General features: G+C 48.6%; 1 protein-coding gene across 2 annotated transcripts; it reads left to right on the top strand.

Annotated features, from left to right (window-relative positions):
- The first annotated feature begins 1,614 nt into the window (after positions 1–1,614).
- SEC14L3 (SEC14 like lipid binding 3) lies at positions 1,615–27,395 on the top strand. 2 transcript variants are annotated; one of them, XM_004063278.5, is made up of 12 exons: positions 1,615–1,727; positions 3,080–3,155; positions 3,407–3,450; positions 3,584–3,643; positions 4,964–5,152; positions 6,572–6,667; positions 7,255–7,315; positions 8,764–8,847; positions 11,474–11,580; positions 11,972–12,111; positions 12,187–12,356; positions 13,533–14,446. In XM_004063278.5, the coding sequence occupies exons 1-12, from the start codon at positions 1,674–1,676 to the stop codon at positions 13,652–13,654; spliced, it is 1,203 nt and encodes a 400-aa protein (XP_004063326.4). In that variant the 5' UTR covers positions 1,615–1,673; the 3' UTR covers positions 13,655–14,446. The 2 variants fall into 2 exon arrangements, with proteins under 2 accessions (XP_004063326.4, XP_018873648.4); XM_019018103.4 differs by lacking the exons at positions 1,615–1,727; positions 3,080–3,155; positions 3,407–3,450; positions 13,533–14,446 and adding an exon at positions 27,238–27,395 and having other exon boundaries at positions 3,587–3,643.

The following is a 27,395-nucleotide window of genomic DNA, read 5'->3' as shown; positions in this document are numbered from 1 at the left end:
TTCAGTTCCTCAGTCACGCTAACCATCTTTCACATGTAACTAGTGGCTACCAGATATGTCTAACAGGACACCCCAGACAGAAAATGTCTACCATCACAGGAAGTTCTATGGAGTGGCACTGTAGCTGATGAGGATTTGTGAACGTAGCAAGGTACTTGACAAATCTGTGGTCTGGGTCAGGAAAAGAGCTCAGTGTGAAGGCTCACAACCCCTGAGGAGACCCCCAACCCTCCCTCCTGGCTCTCCTTCACAGTCTCCGATGCCCCCAGAAGTAATTAGCACACCTCACATTATAGGGATTAGGGTGAGAAAGGAGACTGGTGAGAAATGGGCAGGATTAGTGGCTCGTGAAAGGGCAGTGGAGGAACCCAATCTCTGTACATTACTTGCCTGGCAGGAAGTGGGTGTAGACAGCAGCTGGGGCTTTGCAGAAATTGAGGCTGGAATGTGAAATGGGGCAGGGCTGGGGTGTGGAGAGTTACCTAACTGTTCCTGAGTACATGCCACGGGCTCCCCAGGCAGAGGGAAATGGCCAGCGTTAGCCCTGCCTTCTCCTTCTGCATCCAACTCTATGAGGAGCCCAGAGTAAGGAAGATGTCCCTGAGAAGATGTCTGATACTGACCAACATCTACTAGCCTAAAGAGACCCTGGGTTAGCCCAGAATAGAGGCCCACTGTAGCTCAGGGGTGGGTACCCAGGATGCCCCAGGAGTAGGGGACCTAGAAAAGTCCTAGGCAGAATGGTGTGGGCTAGCCCAGCTGCTGGGGCCGAGGCTAGCCCAGGGTTGGTTTCAGCCCATGCAGACCCCCTCAAGGCTGAGATGTGGCCATGTGGCCATATGGCCATGCTGCAGCTCCAAGCTGATGGTTTCTTCAGAGAGAGTCATGGATAACAGGGTCTCTCCCTTCCTGGAGCTGAAGCTTACAGCTCCAGGGGGGACCAGGAGAGCTGAAGGAGAGTATCCCTCAGATGCACACAACCCTTGACAGTCCCTATGTCTCATTAGATCCTCCCTCTAACCACACAAGGAGGGGAGGGCAAGCATTAACAGCCCCATTTTATAAATGAAGCAAGTGACATTCAAAAGATGCCATCTGTCCTCTTCTTGACTGTGGACACAAAAGAAGGACCTGGGCCTCCCACCCCCAACAAAGTGAATGAACTATTTACTACACTGACCAAGCCTCAGAATCCTACCCTGTCAGAGCTGGGTAGAGGGGGGTGATCTTTGCAGAATCCTAAGTGTGGGAAGACTGGGGCTCAGGGAGAAAGGGTACCCACAAGGAGCGGTCCTCATTCTTCTGAAACTCCCCCTTCTCCAGGGCAGTGGTCACTGGAGGCCTGGGAGGGTCAGCAGGTTCTACAGGCATTCACCCTGGGCTCCAAGGTCACGGGAGGCCAGCCTTCCTTCCTCCCAGCTGCCTCCTCCTGGCAGGGGACCTCTGGCACACGCTCCATGCCCGCCTGCCCCCCAGATCTGTCCCCAAGCCAAGCAGGGGACCTCACTTAATCCCAATTATGTAATGTGCAATTTAAACAGTTGGCCAATGAGGAGGCACTTGGAGCCACGCCCAGGAGTGGGGGCAAAAGGACCCAGCTGGGTCAGGGCTGACAAACTAGGCTTGGCCTCTTGCCTATAGTGGCCACCACTCCTCAAGCCCCAGCCAGCACCATGAGCGGCCGAGTTGGAGACCTGAGCCCCAAACAGGCAGAGACCCTGGCCAAGGTGAGAGCCCCTCCCCCTGGAGTTCCAGAAGACCAGGGGGAAAGGGGCTGGTGGGTGGAAAGGAGTGGCTGGAATCCTGCCCCACTCAGCTGATTCAGCACGTCCTTGACATTGTCTCTTTGGTGTTGCCTCCCAAAGGGTCAAGCCCCACAGTGCCCAGTGACATCAACCCTGTCCAGGGCGGGGGTTGAGGGACTAGCACCACTTCCAGGCAATAGCGTGGGTGGTGCCCACCCAAGTCAAGCCTGACTTCTTCTCATCCAGGAGCCAGAACCAGAGAGGTTTACCTGGCAGCCAGGCACCCCCCTTCCTCCCTCCCAGGCACCATAGGTAGGAGCTGAAAGATGCTGCTGGTCTGCCCTTTAACCCCTTCCTCTTTGGGATCCTGAAAGATGACCTGTCTGTAAAAGCCCAAGAGACAAAGCAGAAAGTGTTGTCGTTCAAAAAGCTAAAGGAGGAAGAGGACATATAATTACTAACCATGTTTTAATAGAAGATGGGATGAAAAAAAGCAGATGTTTTGAGGGCTAACACATGGCAGGAACTAAGAATGCATCCAAACTCCAATCCACTTATTCATCCACACAATTATTTATCCTTTCTTCTTCTTTTTCTTTTCTTTTTTTTTTTTTTGAGATGGAGTCTCACTCTGTCATCCAGGCTGGAATGCTGTGGAGCGATCTCAGCTCACTGCAGCCTCAGTCTCCCAGGTTCAAGCAATTCTCCTGCCTCAGCCTCCTGAGTAGCTGGGATTACAGGCATGTGTCACCACACCCAGCTAATTTTTGTATTTTTAGTAGAGATGAGTTTTCACCATGTTGGCCAGGCTGGTCTCAAATTCCTGACCTCAGGTGATCCACCAACCTCAGCCTCCTAAAGTGCTGGGATTACAGGCATGAGCCACCATATCTGGCCCGTTTATCCTTTCTTTCATCCACCCATCCATCTTCCTACCCACGCATCCACCTATCCATCTTTCTTTCTCTCAATCACCCACCCATCTCTCCTCTGTCCATTCACTGACTTATCCACCCACCCACTCTCCATCCATCCATCCATCCATCCATCCATCCATCCATCCATTCATTGATTTCTTCTTCCTTTTTCCATCTACCTACCCACTCACCCATCTATTCTTCTTTCTAACCATTTATTCATCCATCTATCCTCCTTCCATTCATCCACCTATCCAGTGATCCATCTGCCCTTCTATTCAACCATTAACCCATCCTTTCATCAATGTGGGCCATTTTGCATGTGGGAGGAAAGGAGAGGTTGTGAAAACAGTCTTTGAGTCTGGAGGCCAAGGCCCAATGTGAGAGAGCCACTTTAACCAGCATCTCTCTTGCCAGTTCCGAGAAAATGTCCAGGATGTGCTTCCTGCCCTGCCCAACCCCGATGATTATTTCCTTCTACGCTGGCTCCGAGGTGAGGGCAGAGGTGGGAGAGGTTGGGATCAGGGGGCATCAAGAGGGGCCTGGTCTCAACTGCTCCAGAGTGTCTCATGGCTCTCAGGGTCCATCCACACAATCTTGCTTCACATGTTCAGGTCCAGAGGAGGGAAGTGGGTAGGGGGGCAAGGTCACACCCAGGCCCCCAGTGTCCTCCATAGCTCCCACTGGCCAGAAGCAAGACAAGGCATCTTTCCTGTCTCACACCTTCCTTCTGTTTTCCCACAGCTCGGAATTTTGACTTGCAGAAGTCGGAGGCTATGCTCCGCAAGGTGAGACCTATCCACTCTGGAAATTTATGGAGGGGATTTGTCAGGGGCAATCCATGCCTCAAGCCCCTGCTTCCAACCCCGTTCTCAGGGCACTGGGAACCCAGTGGGATCTTACCACTCATTTCCCTTTCAGTACATGGAGTTCCGGAAGACCATGGATATTGACCATATCCTTGATTGGCAGCCCCCAGAGGTGAGCCAACACCACCAAACACCTCAGTCTTTCATGGACGTACCACTCAAGGTCACTGGGGACCATGAATGAGGGGCAGCAAGCCTGAGAGGCCTGTGGAACCCACGGGCCTGCAGTCTCCTTTCCTACAGTCATAATGAATGTTTCCTGGGGGCTTGCAAGGTCCAGGCCTAGGTTAAGATGTTAGCAGCATGAGCTTCTTTAATCATCACAATGATGGATGCTATTGTCCCCATTTTGTGGATGAGGACACTGAAGCCCAGCAAAAATTAGGTAACTTGCCCAGAGTCCCATAGCCCAAGATAGGGCTAGGATTTATGCTCAGGCCTGTTTGGGCCCCCAAACCCAGGCTCTTAACCACCACGGTTAGCCTGTGCTTCTGCACTCCTGCCCCCTAGGGCATTGCCTAAAGCATCCTGTCTGGGTGGGAAAGAAGTTTAGCCCGTCAAGGCACTGATGAGGACAGTGCCACCACTGGCATCTTAGTAGAGTAATGGTCACGTCTTCACTTGTAGGGCATGTACCCTGAGCTGGGCACTCTGCTTTGCCAACGTTATCTCAGGGACTTTCCCCAACAGTCCCAAGAGTGAGGGGTTATCCAAACCATTTTACAAAAAAAGTGGGTAGAATGGAGCTCAAAGAGGTGGTGTCACTTGCTCAAGGACACACAGTACAGAAGCAGCAGTATCTGCTTTTTTTTTTTTTTTTTTGATGGGGTCTCACTCTGTTGCCAAGGCTGGTGTGCAGTGTCACGATCATGGCTCACTGCAGCCTTGAACTCCTGGGCTCAAGTGATTCTCCCACCTCAGCCTCCCAAGTCTACAGATGTGTATTACCACGGCTGGCTAATTTCTTTTATTTTTGTAGGGACAGGGTCTCTCTCTGTTGCCCAAGCTGGTCTCAAACTCCTGGCCTCAGGAGATCCCATCTGCCTCAACCTCCTGAGTAGCTGGGATTACAGGCATGAGCCTCCAGGCCCAGCCAGTGTCTGTTTTTGAACCAGCTCTGTTAACCTTCAGAATCTGTGTTCTCCATCACTAAACCCGACTCTTCTCCACAGAAAGGGACATGGGAGACATCAGGGGCAGACCTAAGAAGCCCAGGGGCCTGCTGAGACCTGGCTTTGCCATTTACCCTCTGTGAGCAAGGCCCTCCCCTGCAGGACCTCAGCTTTCTCACCTGAGACAATAGCACTGCCTTCCAGGGAGGGACAGTGCTTTATACCATGGTGTGTGTAGGCTTGGGCCACCCAGGTCAGCCTGGTCTGGGGTCTCAAGGGAGGTGTGTAATGCCAAGTTCTGTGCATCTTTTCATGCCCAGGTGATCCAGAAGTACATGCCTGGGGGTCTGTGTGGCTATGACCGTGATGGCTGCCCCGTGTGGTATGACATCATTGGGCCACTTGATCCCAAGGGGTTGCTCTTCTCAGTCACCAAGCAGGACCTGCTCAAGACCAAGATGAGGGACTGTGAGCGCATCCTGCATGAGTGTGACCTGCAGACAGAGAGGGTGAGGTCCAGGCCAGGTGGGGTGGATGGCTGGGGGCAGGTGAGGCTGCCGGGGGGATTGGTCTCAGAAACACACCTGTGTTCTCTACAACCACAGTCAGAGGGCTCTGGGGTCAAACACCAGCTCTGTTGCTTACCAGCTGTGTGGCCTTGAAAAGTCACAGTCACAGAAAGACAGTTTCTTGAAGGATACTTTTGCTGGGAATAGAACTCTTTTTTTTTTCTTGAGACAGAGTCTCGCTCTGTCACCTAGGCTGGAGTGCAGTGGTGTGATCTTGGCTCACTGAAACCTCTGCCTCCCAGGTTCAAGGGATTTTCCTGCCTCGGCCTCCTGAGTAGCTGGGATTACAGGCGCCCGCCACCACGCAGGGCTAATTTTTGTGTTTTTAATACAGACGGGGTTTCACCATGTTGGCCGGGATGGTCTCGATCTCCTGACCTTGTGATCCACCCGCCTCAGCCTCCCAAAGTGCTGGGATTACAGGCGTGAGCCACCGTACCAGGCCGGGAATAGAATTCTTGGTTGATGGGTTTTTTTGCTTTGTTTTGTTTTGCTTCAGTGTTTTGAATATGTCATTTCACCTGTCTGAGCCTCAGCTCCTTCACCTATAAAACAGGGATATGAATAAATAATGGTTGCAAAAGCGAAATGAAATAATGCAAGTATGCAGTTTAGCACACAGGGCCTAATACATATTTCTCAACAATGGTAGCTATTGCTATTCCCTCTGAGCCTTTCTTTGCCCTTGCTATTCCTTCTGTCTGAACAACCCTAGTTCCCACCACACACACCTACCTCCCACAACTTTCCCTGACTTTCTCCTATCTATCCTTTAGGTCTGAAACTTAGATGTTACCTTCTCTGAGTCCCCCGCCTGGGTTAAATAACCTCTTCTGTATCCCTGAAGCTCTTGTGCTGACCTAATTGCAGCACTTATCATAGGATCCAAATGACCTGGTTGCTTGTCATCTCCCCAGCCAGACAGTGAACTTTTTAAGGACAAAAACTGTGGGTTATTAGGCACTATTCATTACACTTTAGTTTCCGGCACACACAAAAAAGTGCTTGATAAATATCAGTTTATATTTATCAGTTTATATTTATATTATGGAAAAATGGAGGATGAATAAATTAATGACAATATGAATGGATGGATGGTTCAATTAATTGGTGGGTAAATTGATATATACAGGGGTGGGTGGGTGGATGGTTGGATAGATGGATGGATGGATGGATGGATGTGGATGGATGGATGGATGGATGGATGAGTGGGGAAATGCATTCACTGGTTAGTCTACTTGTTCCTCTGAGGACAGAGTCGGGGTCTAGAAGAAGCCCCAAGGGGTCATGTACTTGGATTACCATCTCCCAAGCCTACACCCTGAACTCCAGAACTACTTCTTGCTCTCATCCTTGCAGCTAGGGAAGAAGATTGAGACCATCATGATGATATTTGACTGTGAGGGCCTGGGACTGAAACACTTCTGGAAACCTCTGGTAGAAGTGTACCAGGAGGTAAGGAGAAGTCCCAGGGCCACCCCCCGCTTGCTTTGATGACCAGCTTAGCCTGCCATGACCCAGCTGCTTACTGAGAGCCAAGATTTAGTTTAAAAATGTCCTGGGCTCCCTCACTGTGACTCAAACCCCAGAAGGCCTTAATACCTTTCCTAGAAGATCCCACAGAATGGGTTTCAGGGACAACACTGTGCTGAGACCACACATTCCAGCTTCCACCAAACCCTCTCCATGCTTGTTTCCTGACCTACAAAATGGGGATAGCAATGTAGGGATACTTCAGCAAGTTGTTATGTAAAGTGTATATACACTGCTTGGCAAATAGTGAACATTTAATAAACAGTAGTCATTATTATTATACTACCATTATTATAATATTTACTAAAAACGATTATTATGTCATTATTATTAGAGTATGGTTATAATAGTATGAGGTGAGAAGGTTCCCTCCAGAGGCCAGGGGAGGTGATGGCATGAAGGGAAACCCTCCAGAGCCATCTGAAACCTCCCAACAGGAGATTGCACAGGAGACGGAGGTAGGAGAAGATGTGATGTGCTCTCTGAAGGGATCTCTCTTGGTTCCACAGTTCTTTGGCCTCCTTGAAGAGAATTACCCAGAGACCCTGAAGTTCATGCTCATCGTGAAAGGTATGTGACAAATGACTTCACTTACTTGTGCCTCTGTTTCCTCATCTGTACGCTGAGGGTGATAACACTTTGTCCCAGGATTGTTGTGAGGCAGGTTGGTTTCTTGGCTGTATGCAAATCACTTAGAAAGCCTGGCATAGAGTAAGTTCTCAATAAATGGTAACTTCTAGGGTTGGCCTTACTGCAAGAGAAGGCAGCTCCACACCCAGCTCTCCCAGGGATCCTCCCTTATTTCTCCTGTCCATGATGATCTCTCCCTCCCCAGACTGCCTCTGGCACTGGCAACTGGTGCAGCCTTCCCTGTTTGCTGCCTTTTAGGGATCTCCAGCTGTTTTATTTGTGCTCATCCTGCTTTACTGGCTGAGTTTTCTGCTCCTTGAAGCCAGGGGCTGTGATTCTCCACTTTTGTTGTAGCCCTCACAGGCCTGGGTCCATGGTGGATGCTCCATAGGTATTTGGGTGATTGTTGTGGGTAGATGAAAGGATGGATGGATGTTTGGTGATTGGCTAGTTGGTTGATCAGTTGGTTGCTTGATTGGTTGTTCAGTTGACTGGCCAGTTGGTTGCTTGGCTAGTTGACTAACTGGTGGTTGGTCGGAGAATTGGCTGGCTGCTTCGTTGGCTAGTTCTTATCTTGGTTGACTGATTGAGTGGCTGGTTGGCATTTTGGTTGGTAGGTTGTTTTGATGGCTAGTTAGTTGGTTGCCTGGTTAGCAGGTTGGTTAGTTGGTTGCCTGGTTTGTTGTTTGGCTGAATCTTAGATGATTATTTGGATGGTGGCTGGCTGGTTATCTGGATGGTTGGCTGGCTAGTTATTTGGATGGTTGGCTGGCTGGTTATTTGGATGGTTGGCTGGCTGATTATTTGACTGACTAGCTGGCTGGTTATTTGGATGGTTGGATGACTGGTTATTTGGATGGTTGGCTGGCTGGTTATTTGGATGGTTGGCTGGCTGGTTATTTGGATGGTTGGTTGGCTAGAGAACACAGAGTTGAGTGGTTATCTGGCTGTTCCATTGGCTGATTGCTTTGCTGTTTGGCTGATTTGTTAGATGGTTGACTATTTGGTAGGTTGGCTGGTTAGAAGTTAAATTGTTTGACTATTTGTTGTCAGTTGGTTGGTTTGTTGCATAGTTGGTTGGCTGTTTGGTAGGCTGGCTGGTTTATTGGTTGACTGAATAGGTGGCTGATTAGAAGTTTGAATGACTGGCTGGTTTGTTGGCTGAATGGCTGGTTGATGGTTGCATTGCATGACTGATGCATGATTGGTTAGTTGGCTGTTTGTTGGCTGGTTGACTGGTTGGTTGGATGGTTTGTTGGGTGCAGGACAGACACTGGAATTGACCAGGGTTAGTCATGACTCCTCTGTATCATTGGCTATAACCATTATGGAGGGGGTTGCCCAATGTAATTCTTTTCTTCCCATTGTCCTTACTTCTATCTCTCCAGCTACCAAACTGTTCCCTGTGGGCTACAACCTCATGAAGCCATTCCTGAGTGAGGACACTCGCAGGAAAATTATTGTGTTGGGAAGTAAGTAGTGCCAGCTCAATTTCCTGACCTCTATACATGACCTTTGGAGTGAGGTTGTCCCATTACCCCATCTAGAACTCCACACATTAGGTTGGGTGCAGTGGCTCACGAATGTAATCCCAGCACTTTGGGAGGCTGAGGCAGGAGGATTGCTTGATATCAGGAGGTTGAGACCAGCCACAGCAACATAGCAAGACCCCATCTCTACAACAAATTTAAAAATTAGCTGGTTGTGGTGGTGCACACCTGTAATTCCAGCTACTTACGAGGCCGAGGTGGGAGGATCACTTGAGCCCAGGAGTATGAAGCTGCAGTGAGTCGTGTTCACACCACTGCACTCCAGCCTGGGCAACAGAGTGAGACCCTATGTCAAAAACAACAGAACTCTACACATCACCTAGTCAGAGGCTTCTTCTTCCCAACAGTGAAGTGGGTTTTACCCTAAAGAGTCTGTTACCTTTGCTCTTTTCCCTGCCATACCCCTTTGGTGGACAAGGCCTCCACACCTACCACCTCACTGGTTTCAGTTTGGTTGCAGTCAATTTCTGGTATATAGGCCTCGGTTTCTTTTCAACACTCATAAGCTTAGTGCTTCCAAAGGCAACCTTGGCAGAAGACGATGAGGCAGACGAGCAGAAAGAGTAGTCACAATTCAGAGAAAGGAGACCCAACAAGAAAGGACTGGATAAATAAATAATGGTGCATGCATTTGATGAATTCTGGAGCAGCCATGAGAAATAAGGCTATATGTGAATATTTAATGCCATGGAAATGTCTTTAAGTTTTTAAAAGTAGATTATAAACTTATCTTCATAAGCATAAACTAAAATAAGATTAAAAGTATAATCTTATTTTTATGAAAACATATGTACAATAAATATATATTTCTACAAGGAAAAACAACAAAATATTTTTTGTTGATAGTGAGAGATCGTGTGGTTTTTAATTTTATTACCTGTATTGTCTATGATTTCTAAACTGTATAATAATATGTATTAATTTTACAAATAGGAAAATAGTTGTGTTTACAGGTGACAGGCTGAGAGAAAGAGAGAGAAGGGAAATAGTTCTTAAACCCAAACCAATGACCCTGGCTTGGAGGAAAACTTCTCCCAAGCAGGATAGTCAGATCACAGAATTAGGAGAACTGAGGATCCAGGGGTGAGGGGGAGCTTATAAATCCTTACTTTCTCTTTCTTCCTGGTACCTGAGCCTCTGCCTCTACCCAATTCCACTGGGATGGGGAACTTGATAGATTATGAGGGCCTGGTTTGAAGGGTCCAGGCTCATGCCTTCTACGCCTTCCAAAGCCTAGAGCAGTGTGGGTTACCAGCACAGTCCAGGCGTTAAGTCCACAGCCTCTGCCCCATGTGACTCTGCTCATTTGGCTCTGGTATGTGGGACATTGTGGTCTTCCCCTTAATACCACTGTAGAGAAGGAAACTCCCATGGCCAAAGTGAGGGGGTTGGGGGACCAGGTAGCCTGGATTAGCCATAAGGCTGGGGCATGGTAACAGCCAGGACCCAGAACTCTTAGAGCTTTACGTAGGGCATGAAGAACATTATGGTCATGGTGATTAGGCACAGGGAAGTGGGGAGGGTCCCTCCAAAGGCCCAGGGCTGTCCATCCCCCAGTAGGAGGTCTGACTTGGGCATGCCACTTACTTACAGAGTGATCCCAACAAGGCCGTTGACGTCATTGAGCTCTAAACTCTCCTTGAGGCAATTAGATAACTTTTAGTTTCACTGCTCATGACTGGAAGATCTTCAGGAATGTGCTGTTGGCTGGGCTTGGTGGCTCATGCCTGTAATCCCAGCACTTTGGGAGGCCGAGGCGGGTGGATCACAAGGTGAGGAGTTCAAGACCATCCTGGCCAAGGTGGTGAAACCCCGTCTCTACTAAAAATATAAAAATTACCCAGTCGTGGTGGCGGGCACCTGTAATCCCAGATACTCAGGAAGCTGAGGTAGAGAACTGCTTGAAACCATGAGGTGGAGGTTGCAGTGAGCTGAGATCGCACCACTGCTCTCCAGCCTGGGCGACAGAGCAAGACTCTGTTTTAAAAAAAAAAAAAAAAGAGTGTGCCGTAGGCTGGGCATGGTGATGGTGGCTTACACCTGTAATCCCAACACTTTGGGAGGCCCAGGTAAGACAATCATTTGAGCCCAGGAGTTTGAGACTAGCCTGGGCAACATAGTGAAACCCTATCTCTATAAAAAACAAACAAACAAAACAAAATAAAAATTAGCCAGGCATGGTGGTACATGCTTGTAGTCCCAGCTACGCAGGAGGCTGAGGTGGGAGGATCACTTGAGCCCAGGAGGTCGAGGCTGGAGTGAGCCATGATCATTCCACTGCACTCCAGCCTGGACAACAGTGTGAGACACTGTCTCAAAGAAAAAAAATGTGCTGATTCATCTATCAAGGCGGGAAACACATTTCCACAGCAACACAATGCTGAGAAAGACACTTCCTATAGCCCCAGGCCTAGGACACTGGGGAATTGGCCCTGGCAGCCTACCTCCTATAGGGCTTCTCCCCCAGTTCAGGTCATCCTGGTGGGTGTGGGAGGCTAACTGGTGCCCCCCATGCTTGCTAACCACCCTTGAATCCCACTGCTCCCAGATAACTGGAAGGAAGGTTTGCTGAAACTCATCAGTCCTGAGGAACTGCCTGCCCAGTTTGGGGGCACCCTGACTGACCCAGATGGGAACCCCAAATGTTTAACCAAGGTACAAAGAGCCCTTCCCTGGGACAAGAGAGGTTCAAGAATTAAGCTGGATTCCCTTTCCACTCAGTCATTCATCCACAATTACCTATAGAGGGACGCCAAGAACTGGGTGTTAAGCTAGTCAATACAACCCTCGCCCTTACAGAGCTCTCAGCAGCTGTAAAGGCAAACAAGAAATAGGCGAATTTTAACCCAGAGGGATGAGCTGGGAGGGGAAGCTCCCAGCAGATGCACTGGCCCAGTTTGGAGGGTCAAAGAAGGCTTGAGGAGGTGGGAGAGTGGGGCTAGGATGAAGAGGATACTTCCAGGAGGTGGTGAAAGTGTCTCAGGCAGAAGAAACATGAACAATGGCCAGGAGAGGGGAGCAAGCCCATCTCATCCCATGTCCACAGATTAACTATGGCGGGGAGATCCCCAAGTCCATGTACGTGCGGGACCAGGTGAAGACTCAGTACGAGCACTCGGTGCAGATCAACCGCGGCTCGTCACACCAAGTGGAATACGAGATCCTATTTCCAGGCTGCGTTCTCAGGTAGAGGCAGGCCCTAACCCCTCAGAGACCCATCAGGCTGAGCAGCAACCTGTCTCCTCCCCCTCCCCCTGACAGGTGGCAGTTCTCATCTGACGGTGCGGACATCGGCTTTGGAGTTTTCCTGAAGACCAAGATGGGGGAGCGACAGCGGGCAGGGGAGATGACAGAAGTTCTACCCAGCCAGCGCTATAACGCCCACATGGTGCCCGAGGATGGGAGCCTCACCTGCTCAGAGGCCGGCGTCTGTAAGTCTGCCCCAGCTGGGACCTGGCTCTGAAAGGCTACAGCCACCTGTCCCATGCTTTAGAGAAGGAAACAGAGGGGCAGTGACACACCTCCCCCATTCAGGGACACACAGCCTAGGTTAGCACCATTCATTCATACAGTCACTCACTCAGTCCATATTCATGAGCACCTACTGTGCACCAGGAGCCAGAGACATACAGGCCCTGAAGGGATTGGGGGCACCTGGACCACAGAACACAGACAACAAGTGATAGGGCGGGTGTAGTTTTCCACATGAGGAAACCAAGGCTCTGAAAAATAAATCAACTTGTGCAGAGTCACAAAGCTGAGTGTGGTTCCAGGGTCCCACCCCAGCCTCAGGGTAGCTGGGCAAAAGTCCTGGGCAAAAGTCTGACCAATCTGGGAAGGACCCTTGGTTTGCTCACCTGTGAGCCAGGAGTTACAATGCCTGCTTTTTCTCTTTTTTTTTTTTTTTTTTTTTTTTTTTTGAGACAGAGTTTCACTCTTGTTGTCCAGGCTGGAGTGCAATGGTGCAATCTCTGCTCACCGCAACCTCCCCCTCCCGGGTTCAAGCGATTCTGCCGCCTCAGCCTTCTGAGTCGCTGGGATTACAGGCATGTGCCACCACACTTAATTTTGTAATTTTAGTAGAGATGGGGTTTCTCCATGTTGGTCAGGCTGCTCTCGAACTCCTGACCTCAAGTGATCCACCCACCTTGGCCTCCCAAAGTGCTGGGATTATAGGTGTGGGCCACTGTGCCCGGCCAACACCTGCTTTTTGGGGTGGTTGTGAGGAGGCAAACAGTGTCCAGCAGGCCTGTTCCAGAACCGCACTTCATCCAAGGGGGCTGGGAGGTCTCTGATGAACCCAACCATGTGCCTTCACAGCCCCGTCATGTGCGTCTCCAGGTGTGAGACAATGGGATGTAATGACCATTGTTCTCGATGCCAGTAAAGCCATGCCTGGGCACATGCCAAGAGGAGGTTGGTGTCTGTTTACAGGACCTGCTTGGGTTGGCAGTTCCCATGGGGAAGGGAAGAGGTGTGGTGGGAGCTTGGCCCAGCTTGGCAAACAAAGCCAGTGGGAACACAAGCCTGTCCTCCTCCATGGCCAGGGGTGGAACAAAGAGTGTGTAAAGCCAAGCCCAATGCCCCTCTTTCCATCTGTCCCCCAGATGTCCTACGCTTCGACAACACCTATAGCTTTGTCCACGCCAAGAAGGTCAGCTTCACAGTGGAGGTCCTGCTCCCCGACGAGGGCATGCAGAAATATGATAAGGAGCTCACCCCTGTCTAGGTGGCTCCCTCACTTCTCAGAGACCTCCTAACCCTTTGATTTCTCTCTTTATATCCTACACTCCCTCCCTCCCTGAAATTGATTGTTAGTCCTCCTGACTCTGTGACGTTAGTGAGTACAGAAAGAGATGCCCTGGGGAAAACTCATCTGCTGTGGTCAGATCAAGAAAGGTATGAGAGGCACAACCTTGGAGGGTACCAAGGTTGCAGAAGAGGAAAAAGCAAGGGTAAAGGCAAGAAGTGGGTGTCATGAAACTCAATAAATAGCAAAATGAATCCCCTAGCCTTTGTCCTCACCTACCCTAAGGCAGGTATGTATGCTTGAATTCCTTCCGTATGGCTGTGAGCAACTTGGGTTGGAGACATATCTAAATCCTTTTTACTTCCACTCCCTATATATAGCAGATGCTCTGTGTATATTTGTGGCATTGAATGGAGGACCAGAAGGTAGGGTGCAGGTGACTCAACAGCTGTACATGATTAGGAGGAGCCTATGTGGGGTGGATTTCAGCACCTTGGACAGGAGCAGATGTGTGGTGGGGTTGGACTCTCTTCTGGAGACCCAGACAATTCAGTCTCCAGATTTCTGGCAGTGGCTGTCTTTTGAGGGCCCCAGCCACAAAGGCCACATGCCTCTGATAGGAGCTGCCTACATCAGGCTTTGTCTGACTTGCACGCTCAGCTTCCCACCCTAACCCACTTCCCTTGTTGCACATAGCTTATGTTTTAGGGACTTTCCTGGAAGCAAAGGCAGTCACATCTGGCATAACCATAATAAAGAAAACAACTATCATTTGGCGAGTGCTCTCTGTGTACCAGAAACTGTGCCAAGAGCTTTGTGAGTTTAGCATGTTTTATTCTCATGCCATCCCCAAGGCCCTTTATGGATAAGGAAACGGAGGCTCAGAGGGATGAAGCTACTCACTCAACATCTTACAGCTTGGGTGGCAGATCCAGGACCTGGGGCAGGGGGTGTTCATTTGTTTGTTTATTTGTTTGTTTGTTTGTTTTTTGAGACAGGGTCTCGCTCTGTCGCCCACCCAGGCTGGAGTGCAGTGGTACAATCATGGCTCACTGCAGTCTTGACCTCTTGGGCTCAAGCCATTCTCCCACCTCAGCCTCCTGAGTAGCTGGGACTACAGGTGGGCATCACCACACTTGGCTAATTTTTTGTATTTTTTTGTAGAGATGGGGTTTCCCCATGTTGTCTCAAGCTCCTGGCCTCAAGCGACTTACCCCCCATCAGCCTCCCAAAGTGCTGGGATAACAGGCCTCAGCCACCATGCCTGGCCTGTTTTTGCTTTGTTTACTCCAATGACATTGCTCTCAGTTGCCTTGTAATACCGCCTCCTGCCTATAATCCCAGCCCTTGGGGAGGCTGAGATGGGAGGATCGCTTGAGCCCAGGAGTTTTAGACCAGCCTGGGCAACATAGCAAGACCACATCTCTATCAAAAGAATTTAATATAGTAAGAATACGACCTCCTAAGATTCCACTTTTACAAAGGCAGTGAGAAGGCATGATTTATTTGTTCTAGACCTTCCAGTAGAAGTGTCCTGCATGTCACCCTCTCCAGTCCCTGTTTGTGGGTAGAGGAGGTGATAGGCCATAGAGACCCACAATACTGAAGCAGCTTGTCCAAGGAAATTCACAGCAGAGTAGGGCAGGGCTTGTGTTCCTCAGCTCAGCATCCTGTCCGCTGCTCACATGGCATCTGTGAAGCACAACCCCCTGACACTCACCATGACCCTGGGTGACTAGGGCAAAGGCCAGGACTCCAGAGTTTCCTTCCCAACTTTCTGCTGTGATTCGGGGACGTGAAGAGGCTGGCTTGAGCCCCAGTCCCTGACACAACTCTTGCCAGGGGAGCCGGATCACACCAGGGAATGGGGATGAATGGGAACCAAAGGCTGGTGCCATGAGAGGCTCCTTGGAAACAAACAAACGGAGGGCTGAGCTCATCCGTGGGCAGGCTGTGAGGTCTGACTCAGGCTAGTCAAGCAAATATTCAGCAGCAGCAAGCACTTTCCCACATGCACTTATGGGTGCAAAATCTGATATCTGCTTTATAGATGGGAAACTGAGCTCCCAAAGGCACTGGCCTTGTATCTTCAGCCTACAGGTGGCAGAAATAGTCCTGGAGCTAAGGCTGCCCCTTACCCCGTCACCTCTTCACCCCCACCACTCTTCTATAACAATTTGTCAGAATGGGACAAGACTGCCTTCTTCCTGAGCTGGCAGGGAAGGAGGAGGGAGGAGGAAGGAGAAAGGAAAAAGGAAGGAAGAGAAGAGAAAATGAGGGTTGTCAGATTTAGAAAGGAAAAAAAAAAAAGCATGGCTAGATGCAGTGGCTCATGCCTATAATCCCAAAACTTTAGGAGGCCAAGGCAGGTGGATCACTTGACGTCAGGAGTTCGAGACTAGCTTGGCCAATGTGGTGAAACCCTGTCTCTACTAAAAATACAAAATTTAGCCTGGGGAGGTAGCACACACCTGTAATCTCAGCTCCTCAGAAGGCTGAGGCATGAGAATCTCTTGAATCCAAGAGGTGGAGATTGCAGTGGGCTGAGATCACACCACTGCACTCCAGCCTGGCACCCCTCCCCTCTTCTTGCTCCCTTCCTCTCACCATGTGACACGCTGGCTCCCCTTCCTCTTCTGCTATGAGTAAACGCTTCCTGAAGCCCTCACCAGAAGCTGAGCAGATGCCGGCACCATGCTTTCTGTACATCCTGCAGAACAATGAGCCAAGTAAACCTCTTTTCTTTGTAATTTACCCAGCTTCCGATATTCCTTTTTGTGTTTGGTGTTTTTTTTTGTTTGTTTTGTTTTTGAGACAGGGTCTCACTCTGTCGCCCAGGTGGGAATGCAGTGGCGCAATCTCGGCTCACTGCAACCTCCACCTCCCGGGTTAAAGCAATTCTCCCACCTCAACCTCCCAAGTAGCAGGGAACACATGTGCCTGCCACCATGCCTGTCTAATTTTTGTATTTTTAGTAGAGATGGAGTTTCACCACGTTGGTCAAGGTGGTCTTGAACTCCTGGCTTCAGGTGATCCACACACCTTGGCCTCCCGAAGTGCTGGGATTACAAACGTGAGCCACCTTACCTGGCCCAATATTCCTTTATAGTAACACAAAATGGACTAACACAGCCCCCTCATTCCAGAAGTGATAAGCTAGCAGCATAGGGGCAGGAAAACCAAGGCCTGCAGGCCCCCCATTGTGTGAGAAGGAAAGTTAACTTAGAAGTTCCTGTTCCAACAGCCCAGAAATGCCAAGGCAGAGCCAGGGAAGGAAAAGTCTCACTGTTCTTGGGAAGCTAAAGATGGTGGCTGCAGGCCATTTCCCATAGAGGAGTCAAATTTCTGCTGAGGCCAAAAGGCGAGGCTCCCAACCGTGTAGACCTCAGGCCAGGGACACCCGTGGGCAACCCTATGCTGGTGCTAATGAGGCCCCAGCCCTGCCTCTTACTCCTTCCCCAAGAACCCACCACCACACTGGCCCCTTCAGAGACCCCAAATGCGTGTCACACAGTTAAGACATCAGGTTTTTCCCCCAACAACTAGTACCAAAAAGCACAGGTGCCACAGAAGGTTAAGGCAACACAGGCCAGGTGCAGTGGCTCGTGCCTGTAATTTCAGCACTTTGGGAGGCTGAGGCAGGTGGACCACTTGAGGTCAGTTCAAGACCAGCCCGGCAACATGGTGAAACCCTATCTCTACAAAAATATAAAAATTAGCTGGGCGTGGTGGTGCATGCCTGTAATCCCAGCTACCTAGGAGACTGAGGCAGGACAATCACTTGAACCTGGGAAGTGGAGGTTGAAGTGAGCCGAGATCACATCACTGCACTCCAGCCTGGGCGACAGAGACTCCATCTCAAATATATATAATATATTATATATAATATATTGTATATCTATTATATAATATAATATATTATATATAATATATTATACATCTATTATATAATATAATATATTATACATCTATTATATAATATAATATATTATACATCTATTATATAATATAATATATTATACATCTATTATATAATATAATATATTATACATCTATTATAAAATATATAATAATATAATATATAATATATAATAATATAATATATAATATATATAATATATAATATATATATAATATATTATATATAATATATAATATTATATATAATATAATATGTAATATATAATAATATATTATATATATTATATATAATATAATATTATATTATATATAATATATTATATAATAATATATTATATATAATTATATAATATAATAATATATTATATAATTATATATAATATGATATGATATGATATTATATTATATTATATCATATTATATATAATATATAATATATTATATATAATATATTATATATAATATATTATATATTATATATAATATATTATATACAATATATTATATATTATATATAATATATTATATAATAATATATATAATAATATATATAATAATATATTATATATATTATATATAATTATATTATATAATAATATTATATATAATATACAATAATATATTACATATTATATATTATATATAATAATATATTATTATATATTATATATTATAATATATTATTATATATTATATATTATATATAATAATATATTATTATATATTATATATAGAGAGAAACAAGGGTTATTTTTTCGTTGTCTTCTGAAGGGGCCACTGCCTCCAGGTCTTCCTCCAAAATAGACTGAGATTCCATATCAATTTCCTCCTGAGAAGAGAGCCTCTCTGTTGCCCAAGTCACCAGCCCCGTCTTGTGGGCCTCCCGGCTGGCAGGGCACCAAAACAGTGCCTCTAAGCTGCAGAGAGGGCAGGATGGCTGGAAGACCTCGAGTGCCTTCCTCAGGGTCACAGGAGCAGCAACAGAGTGACACCAGTGAAGGCCAGTGCAACCAGCAGCAAGTCCTTCAGCATCTTGCAGGAGGCTGGGAAGGAGAGGTCCAAGAGCACCCCAGGACTGCCCAGAGGTGCGGGGCAGGTTGTACAGGACAGCTAGGGTGAGTCCAGAGGTAGGAAAACAAAGGCCAGGAGTGCCTGGGGAAGCAAGGGTATGGCTGAGACCAGAAAGAACAGTAAGACAAGACCAAGCATGACTATCCATGAACCTAGACAGCAGTTGGGGGGAGGAGAGATTAGTCCTTTTAGTGCCTAGGCCCCCTAGACCCTGCACCTACCTTTAAACCATAACACTATAGCATCTTGACCTTCAGCAGGGCCAGGCCACCATATAGGTGTCCCCTTCCCCAGGAAACTCTGAACAGAGTAAGCTGTCAGCCCTATCTCTCCTCCCTTTCCTGCTTGGAAGGAGGAAAATTCTTCCACGGCCATTAACTTCCCAAGGCAGGCCTGTGTTCAGCTGCTAAAAGCAGGCTGGGCTGGGCACGGCGGCTCACGCCTGTAATCCCAGCACTTCGGGAGGCCAAGGTGGGTTGATCATTTGAGGTCGGGAGTTTGAGACCAGCCTGGCCAACATGATGAAACCCTGCCTCTACTAAAAATACAAGAATTAGCTGGGCGTGGTGGTGCATGCCTGTAATCCTACCTACCCGGGAGGCTAAGGCAGGACAATCACTTGGACTCGGGAGGTGGAGGTTGCAGTGAGCCGAGATTGCGCCATTGCACCCCAGCCTGGGCAACGGAGCGAGACTCCATTTCAAAAAAATAAATAAATGAAAGGAGGCTGTGGCAGTGAGGTGTCACCTAGCAGAGAAACTGAAGAACACAAATGTCTATCAACGTGGGACTGGTTAAATTCTCCTACTTCCATTCCTAGACTACTGTGCCATCACAAATGCAAAAGAGGTATCAACCTACAGAGCTGCCTAGAGAGTACTGTAGAAGCACGTTATAGAATGTTACAAAACTACATTATATTAATGTGTATGTCTAGCAAAAGCCACCTGGATATGACAATACTAAGATGTTAGTTAACGACGATCTAGGTGGTAGGATTGTATCCTGTTGAGGTACCTGAATTTTCTACTGTTACCAAGCAAAACGGGCTCACTGCCCAGTGTGCTAGAAGCCAATACTAACTGGGCTCTTGAGAATAGAAAAACGTTCATTGCAGCTGGGCACAGTGGCTCACACTTGTAATCCCAACATTTTGGGAGGCTGAGGTGGGCTGATTGCTTGAGTATAGGAGTTCGAGACCAACCTGAGCAACGTGGTGAAAACCCCATCTCTACAAAAAACAACAAAAAAATTAGCAAGCCACGGTGGCATGTACCTGTTGTCCCAGCTACTCAGGAGGCTGAAGTGGGAGAATCACTTGAGCACAGAAGGTTGAGGCTGCAGTGAGCCAAGATCACACCACTGCACTTTAGCCTGGGTGACAGAGTGAGAACCTGTCAAAAAAAAAAAAAAAAAAAAAAGAAAGAAAGAAAGAAAGAAAGAAAGAGGAAAAGCTTTTATTGCAAGTCAACTCGTCAACTCCAAGGAGACAGGAGTCCAGCTCAAATCTGTCTCCCCGTGCTGGCTTCAAGGCAGTATTTTTATTAGAAAATGTGCGGGTGGTAGATTCTGAGATTAGTAGGTGACAGGAAGAAGGGAAGGGGAGGTCTGGAAAAGTCCTTGACCTGTAATCCCAGCACTTTGGGAGGCTGAGGCGGGTGGATCACGAGGTCAGGAGTTTGAGACCAGCCTGGCCAACATGGTGATACCCTGTCTCTACTAAAAATACAAAAAATTAGCCGGGTATGGTGGCGGGAGCCTGTAATCCCAGCTACTCAGGAGGCTGAGGCAGGAGAATCGAACCCGGGAGGCGGAGGTTGCAGTGAGCCGAGTTTGCACCACTGCACTCTAGCCTGGGTGACAGAGCAAGAGTCCATCTCAAAAAAAAAAAAAAAAAAAAGAAAGAAAGAAAAGAAAATTCCTTGAGCACGTGCAGTTATCTCTTCATGCCTCCTCATGGATCGCAGGTGCAAAATTTAAGGGGCATTAGTATGAAACACACGGTGGAAATTCAGGCTACAACGTCACCAAGTTCATTCTGCACAGATTCTGGTTGGCCATCTTGGTTCCAACCAATTCCAGCCGGATTTTTCTTTTCCTTTCTTCTTTTTTTTCTTGTCTTTCCTTTTTCTTTTTTTTTGAGATGGAGTCTCACTCTCTTGCCCAGGCTGGAGTGCAGTGGCGCGATCTTGGCTCACCGCAAGCTCTGTCTCCTGGCTTCAAGCCATTCTCGTGCCTCAGCCTCCCGAGTAGCTGGGACTACAGGTGCATGTCCCACCATGCCTGGCTAATTTTTGTATTTTAAGTAGAGACAGAGTTTTGCCATGTTGGCCAGGCTGGTCTCGAACTCCTGGCCTCAAGTGATCTGCCCACCTTGGCCTCCCAAAGTGCTGGGGTTACAGGCTTGAGCCACCGGGCCCGGCCATCAGCCAGTTTTTTTCTTGATCTCGTAAGTGCAGGGAGTGTCCGTGTTTCAGCAAGCTGTTTCTTATCTGCTATCCTGCAAACTCAAGAATTTCTGTTACTGGTTTCTTACTCTTCGGGGCACAGTTTTAGTTTCAGCTTTTCAGCAAGTTCTTTCTTTTCTTATCTGCTATTCTGTAAGTCCAAGAATTTAGTCTTTGGTTTCTTTAACTCTTTGGGGCCTGGTTTACCAGGACAGTTGTCTATTTGCTTTATTATGTTTGCTTGGTAAGGGGGGGGGCCGGGGACAAGGTGCTGGAGTACCTGTCATCGGACCTGCCACTTGTGCATCCTCCCCAAAGCACCTTCAAGACAGAAGAGGCTTAAGGTCAGTGTCCACCCCCTCCCCGACTAACCCCACCCAAGCCATGATCTCTTCACGCTCCCCTGCCCCAACTCCTCATCTTGTCCACGCATCTTCCAGCCCAGAACCTATTCTCATGGTGGGTGCAGTGACGTTCATCTGCCCACACACGCCAAAGGTCCCCAGAGCAGCGCCACCCCCGGCAGCCCCCCTGATCTGGCCTGCCCCCACTGTACCTTGGTGCCACATTTCTCTGTGTGGGAATAGCCAAAGTCACAGCAGTCACACACTGAGCTTTCCCACTAATCACCTGCAAGCTGTCAGCTGCCAACAGCCCAGGCAGAAAGACCTGCCCAGTCAGGAGGGTTGGCGACAACATTCTGCCCGGGCAAGGGGCCTGCCCCAAATCCCAATACCAGCATGGCCACCATCTGTGCTCTGTGCAGCAGCAGGTGGTCACTTGGCCTCTCTGGACCTTCCTTTCCTTGGCTTATGTGTGCTAGGAAGAGCCCACCTACAGTTTCAGGGTAAGGATTCCCCACCGTGTGGATGAAGTATCCTGGCACAAGGTCAGCCAAGGCCTTCCACTTCCCCCTATTACCCAGCTTCCAGAAACCAGGCCTTGAGCCAGCAGGGCTCACGCAGCATGCCTTTCAGGACCATGAAATTCCTTCAGCTGAAGGAATTTGCCCAGGGTCCCATAACTTGAAACGGAGAGGTCTTACCTGTATGACGAGATGTTGTTAAAATAGGATTTCCGGCCAGACACGGGAGCTCATGCCTGTAATCCCAGCACTTTGGAAGGCAGAGGCAGGTAGATCACTTGAGGTCAGAAGTTCGAGACTAGCCTGGCCAATATGGTGAAACACTGTCTCTACTAAAAATATACAAATTAGTTGGGCGAGGTGGCACGCACTTGTAATCCCAGCTACTGGGGAGGCTGAGGCAGGAGAATTGTTTGAACCTGGGAAGTGGAGGTTGTAGTGAGCCAAGATCATGCCACTGTACTCCAGCCTGGGGGACAGAGAGAGATTCCGTCTCAAAAAAAATAAAAATAAGATTTCCAGCCAGGCTCAAAGGATCTTGTCCAGCTCCAGATCCTCGTCCAGCAGATGATGTAAACCCAGAAGTAGGGGCCGTGGAAGAGGTGAGAGGGCTCGTCCTGGACTCCATGCCCCCCTACCTCAACATAGCCATCCCATGTTGAACTACATCATGCCCATTTATTTCCCATCAACTGAGGGCCTAGGAAAGCAAGGGTGTGGCTGAGACCAGAAAGGGCAGTGGGACAAAACCAAGAACAAGTGTCCGTGAACCTGGACAGCAGTAGCAGGGAGGGACCACAGAGAGCAACTGACCTCAGGAAGCCAGGCCAGCCTGTGACTATCACACCCAGTCCAGAACAGGCCCTCCGAGGAGAGACAATTCTCCTGATTCTCCCTGATCCAGGAGTATTTCCTCACCACAGCACTGATTTACAACAGGGACAGATTGGGGCCAGGCGTGGTGGCTCACATCTGTAATCCCAGCACTTTGGGAGGCCAAGGCAGGTGGATCACCTGAGGCCAGGAGTTCGAGACAAGCCTGGCCAACATGGTGAAACCCCATCTCTACTAAAAATACAAAAATTAGTTGGGCATGGTGGTGCACGCCTGTAGTCCCAGCTACTCGGGAGGTTGAGACAGGAGAATCACTTGAACCCGGGAGGCGGAGGTTGCAGTGAGCTGAGATCACGCCACTGCACTCCAGCCTGGGCGACAGAGCGAGACTCCATCTCAAAAAAAAAAAAAAAAAAGAAAAAGGAAAAGGAAAAGAAAGGAAAAGAAAAGAAAAAAGAAAGGACAGACTGGAACCCTTGGGGAGCTTCTGTAATCAGGTACTGGCTAAGTTACAGCTTGACCAGACAAGTAGGGTTCTGTGGAGCTGTGAACTTTCACAAAATACCTTTTATGCATGGAAAAGTACTTGATTAAGTCATTCTATTATAGATTGACACATAGAATCCTATTTTATAAAACACTAACTTAGCATATGCCTTAGTATTGGTGACCCTCTGGAGTTCAGGATTTTCATTTCTTTTTGTTTGTTTTGTTTTGAGACAGGGTCTCACTCTGTCACCCAGGCTGGAGTGCAGTGGTGCGATCACAGCTTACTGCAGCCTCGACCTCCTGGGCTCAGGAGATCCTCCCACCTTAGCCTCCAAAGTAGCTGGGACCACAGGCACATGCTACCATATCTGGCTAATTTTTTGTAGTTTTTTTTTTTTTTTTGTAGAGATAGGGCTTCCTCACGTTGCCCAGGCTGTTTTTAAACTCCAAGGGTCAAGTGATCCTCCCACCTCAGCCTCCCAAAGTGCTAGGAATATAGGCGTGAGCCACTGCACCCAGCTGATTTTCTTTTTCTTTTTTTTTTTTTAGACAGAGTTTCACTCTGTCACCCAGGCTGGAGTGCAATGGTGCAATCTCGGCTCACCGCAACCTCCGACTCCCGGGTTCAAGCAGTTCTTTGCCTCAGCTTCCCAAGTAGCTAGGATTACAGGCATGTGCCACCATGCCCGGCTAATTTCTGTATTTTTAGTAAAGACGGGGGTTTCACCATCTTGGCCAGGCTGGTCTCGAACTCCTGACCTTGTGATCCACCCGTCTCGGCCTCCCAAAATGCTGGGATTATGGGCGTGAGCCACCGCGCCTGGCCCCGATTTTCATTTCTATTCTATATATGAATTATCAAGTTAAGAAAAGCCCTCAAAAGGAAGAAAGGAAAGAATCAAATGCGGAGTGTGGCTCTTAAAAAGACATAGAGACTTAGGAAATTCTAGCATCATCTTGAGACAATCTCCAAGTGATGTTAGTTGTCTTTTATTCACCTGAATTTCCCATGATGACGGTAGCTTATTCATATAAGAAGTCTTCACGTAGACTTCAGGACTTCTGTACCCATGACGCTCAGGTCGCCCCACCCATAATCAAATGTACTGAGATCTCTGCAGCCCTTACAGAGAGTTCTGTAAGGTGATGAGTGGATCTTTTCAGTGCCTCTGCGAGAGCCGCAAGCCAGGCGTGATCCCAGAGTGACTTGATCCCACACATGGAGAATGTGAGACCCTGAAGGCCTCTCCTCTCCGTCAGGTCATACCCAAGGCTGTGGGTTTCAAGTTCCAACTCTGGACCATTTATCCCATTGCCATTCTCACGAGTTAGGGTTGCCAGATAAAATACGGGACACACAGGTACATTTTTAGAAATTTAGTACAAGTATGTCCCATGCAATATTTGGGACATATTTATACTAAAAAATTGTTGTTCATCATTAGCCAGCCATGGTGGCACACACCTGTAGTCCCAGCTACTTGGGAGGCTGAGGCACGAGAATCACTTGAACCTGGGAGGTAGAGGTTGCAGTGAGCCGAGATCGTGCCATTGCATTCCAGCCTGGGCGAAAGAGGGAGACTGCCTCAAAAAAAAAAAATTGTTGTTTATCTGAAATTCACATGTAACTTGGCATCCTATATTTTTATTTGCTAAATCTAGAAATTATTAGGGAATCCAGCACCCCTTTTCTGGGCTGGCCCCCAAAATGAGAAGGGAAGAGAAGCCTCACAGGAAGGGAAGCAGATTGACATGAAGAGAGTCCCCAGACCTTCAACAGGGCCTAGGGCACCCCTAGAGCCTCTGACCTCATCCTCTTCCCCATCATTGTGGTGCACAAAGGCCTTCATGCTGAACTGCAGTGTCTCATTATCCTGCCAAGACTAAGAGCCAGACCTGGGGCCCACTGAGAGGCACCTGGGGGCTTGCCAAGGAGGCCAGAGGGACCGTCGGCTGGGAGACCAGAAGAACAGGTTTCCTGGGAAGCCATGAGAGGCTCATACTATGGGACCTTCTTGCTCCTCAAAGCCCTATTATGGAGCACTCACCCTGTCACTGGAGTTTGGGGACAGAAGTGTTTGGCCCAAGCAAAGAGCAGATGTTACAAATTCAGCCATGAATAAAGAGACTCTAAGGCCACTGCAGTCACTCCACAGCTGAGAAGGATACCTGGTCACAGCCAGGCACGGTGGCTCACGCCTGTAATGCCAGCACTTTCGGAGGCTGAGGCAGGCAGATCACTTGAGGTCAGGAGTTTGAGACCAGCCTGACCAACATGGTGAAACCCCATCTCTATTAAAAATACAAAAATTAGCGGGGCATGGTGGCGGGCACCTGTAATCCCAGCTACTCGGGAGGCTGAGGCAGGAGAATCGCTTGAACCTAGGAGGCAGAGGTTCCAGTGAGCTGAGATCACGCCACTGCACTCCAGCCTGGGCAACACAGCGAGACTCTGTCTCAAAAAAACAAACAAACAAAAAAGAATACCTGGTACCTGGTCACTCACACAGCCCAAGTGGGCAGGTCCAGACACAACCAAGATCAGACCAGACACCAAAAAAGGTCAATCACCAGTGACCAAGTGCAACAAGGCAGAACTCTACCCTGGTAGCCCAGCCAAGAAAGACCCTGGGGTTGGGAAAGTCTGGGCTGAGCTCCTCATTGTAAGCAGATCCTCTCCTGTGCCCTCCAACCCTGGCAGCTGTACAGACCCTCAGCTGAAGACAAGGGTGTACATCCTCTGGAGGCAGTTCAGGGCTGATTCTGGGAGCTCACACATTCATCCATATAGACCTTCATGGCCCAGTTTGACACTAGCCAGATGTGAGTTTCTAGGCAGAGTCAGCCACAAGCCTCCCACATTGGGAGGTGGGAGGGCACCTGAGGGAGGAGGAGGAAGAGGGTTGTCCCTGACAAGTAGCCAGGGCCATCCTCTATCATGTCTACTGCATGCCTGGTAGGTCGTGGCCATAATTCCACTGATACCTCAATGGTCCTAAAAGTGTTTGTTACACCTATTTTATACCAGGGTAGAGGTCGAATGATGGAGGCTCAGAGAGGAAGTTAAACTTTGGCTCTTTTATCTTCGCCTTTTTTTTTTCTTTGAGATGGGGTCTCATTCTGTCACTTAGGCTACAGGGCAGTGGCACAATCATGGTGCACTGCAGCCTTGACTTCCTGGGCTCAAGCTTCCAGAGTAGCCGGGACTACAGGCACGTGCCACCTCGCCTGGCTAATTTTTGGTTTTGGTTTCGGTTTTGTGGGGTTTTTTGTAGAGATGAGATTTCGCCATGTTGCCTAGGCTGGTCTCAAACTCCTGGGCTCAAGCAATCCTCCCACTTCGGCCTCCCAAAGTGCTAGGATTATAGGTGTGAGCCCCTGCATCCAGCTTATCCCAGTCTTATCTGACAAATGGGTGCTGTCCCAGCAAGGGCAGAGGACTCAAGCCAGAAACAGGATGGTTCACCCTCATTGGGAAACAGGAGCCAACGTGTGGCCTTCATTCTGCCCTCCTCTGCTTCAGGCAATCCTTGCAGGGAGCCCACACTCCATCCCCATCCACCCTAGCCTAGGACTCACTATGTGGTATCTAGAGGGCCAGCTTCAGGGCTCTATGGTGTGGGGCAGGGCTCTATGGTGGGGGGCAGGGCTCCTTGGAGAGCTGGCTGCAACAGACTATTCGCCTCTTGCCCGAGGAGCGGTCTGGGTTAGGGGCTGCAGGGGAAGGGAGGCCACAGATCAAAGGGATCCAACATCCATGCAGTCAGACTGGAGGGCAAGCCCTGGGCAAGTTCTCCCAGGGAAGGTAATGGGAATGGAAGGGTGGAAGGGATGCCCCTCAAATAACCTTGACCAGCTGTGAGTATCATTGTAGCTGACATTAGGGGCCATTCCATGTACCCTTTGTGGGCTTCATAACCACCTCAATTTTACAGATGTGGAAAGTGAGTCTGGGAAGTCTTGCTATCATCTGCCAGTGATTGTATGCAGCCATGAGCTACAGAACTCACACTCAAACTCGCAAGTGATGGCACACAAAATGGTACGAAAATGCAAGCTAAGTAGGCCTTTACCCCTCCCTGCCAGTAACTAA

Source organism: Gorilla gorilla, chromosome 23 (genome assembly GCF_029281585.2).
Source record: "Gorilla gorilla gorilla isolate KB3781 chromosome 23, NHGRI_mGorGor1-v2.1_pri, whole genome shotgun sequence".
In the NCBI taxonomy this organism is placed as follows: Eukaryota; Metazoa; Chordata; class Mammalia; order Primates; family Hominidae; genus Gorilla; species Gorilla gorilla.
The sequence above is the reverse complement of the archived record's forward strand: the minus strand, read 5'-3'. Positions and strand labels throughout refer to the sequence as shown.

Excerpts from the sequence above, each read along its gene's own strand:
- SEC14L3 (XM_004063278.5), top strand. The coding sequence starts at position 1,674 with ATGAGCGGCCGAGTTGGAGACCTGAGCCCCAAACAGGCAGAGACCCTG. Across the intron at positions 12,112-12,186 it reads TTTCCAGGCTGCGTTCTCAG|GTGGCAGTTCTCATCTGACG; the intron begins GTAGAGGCAGGC and ends TCCCCCTGACAG. Across the intron at positions 12,357-13,532 it reads CTGCTCAGAGGCCGGCGTCT|ATGTCCTACGCTTCGACAAC; the intron begins GTAAGTCTGCCC and ends TCTGTCCCCCAG.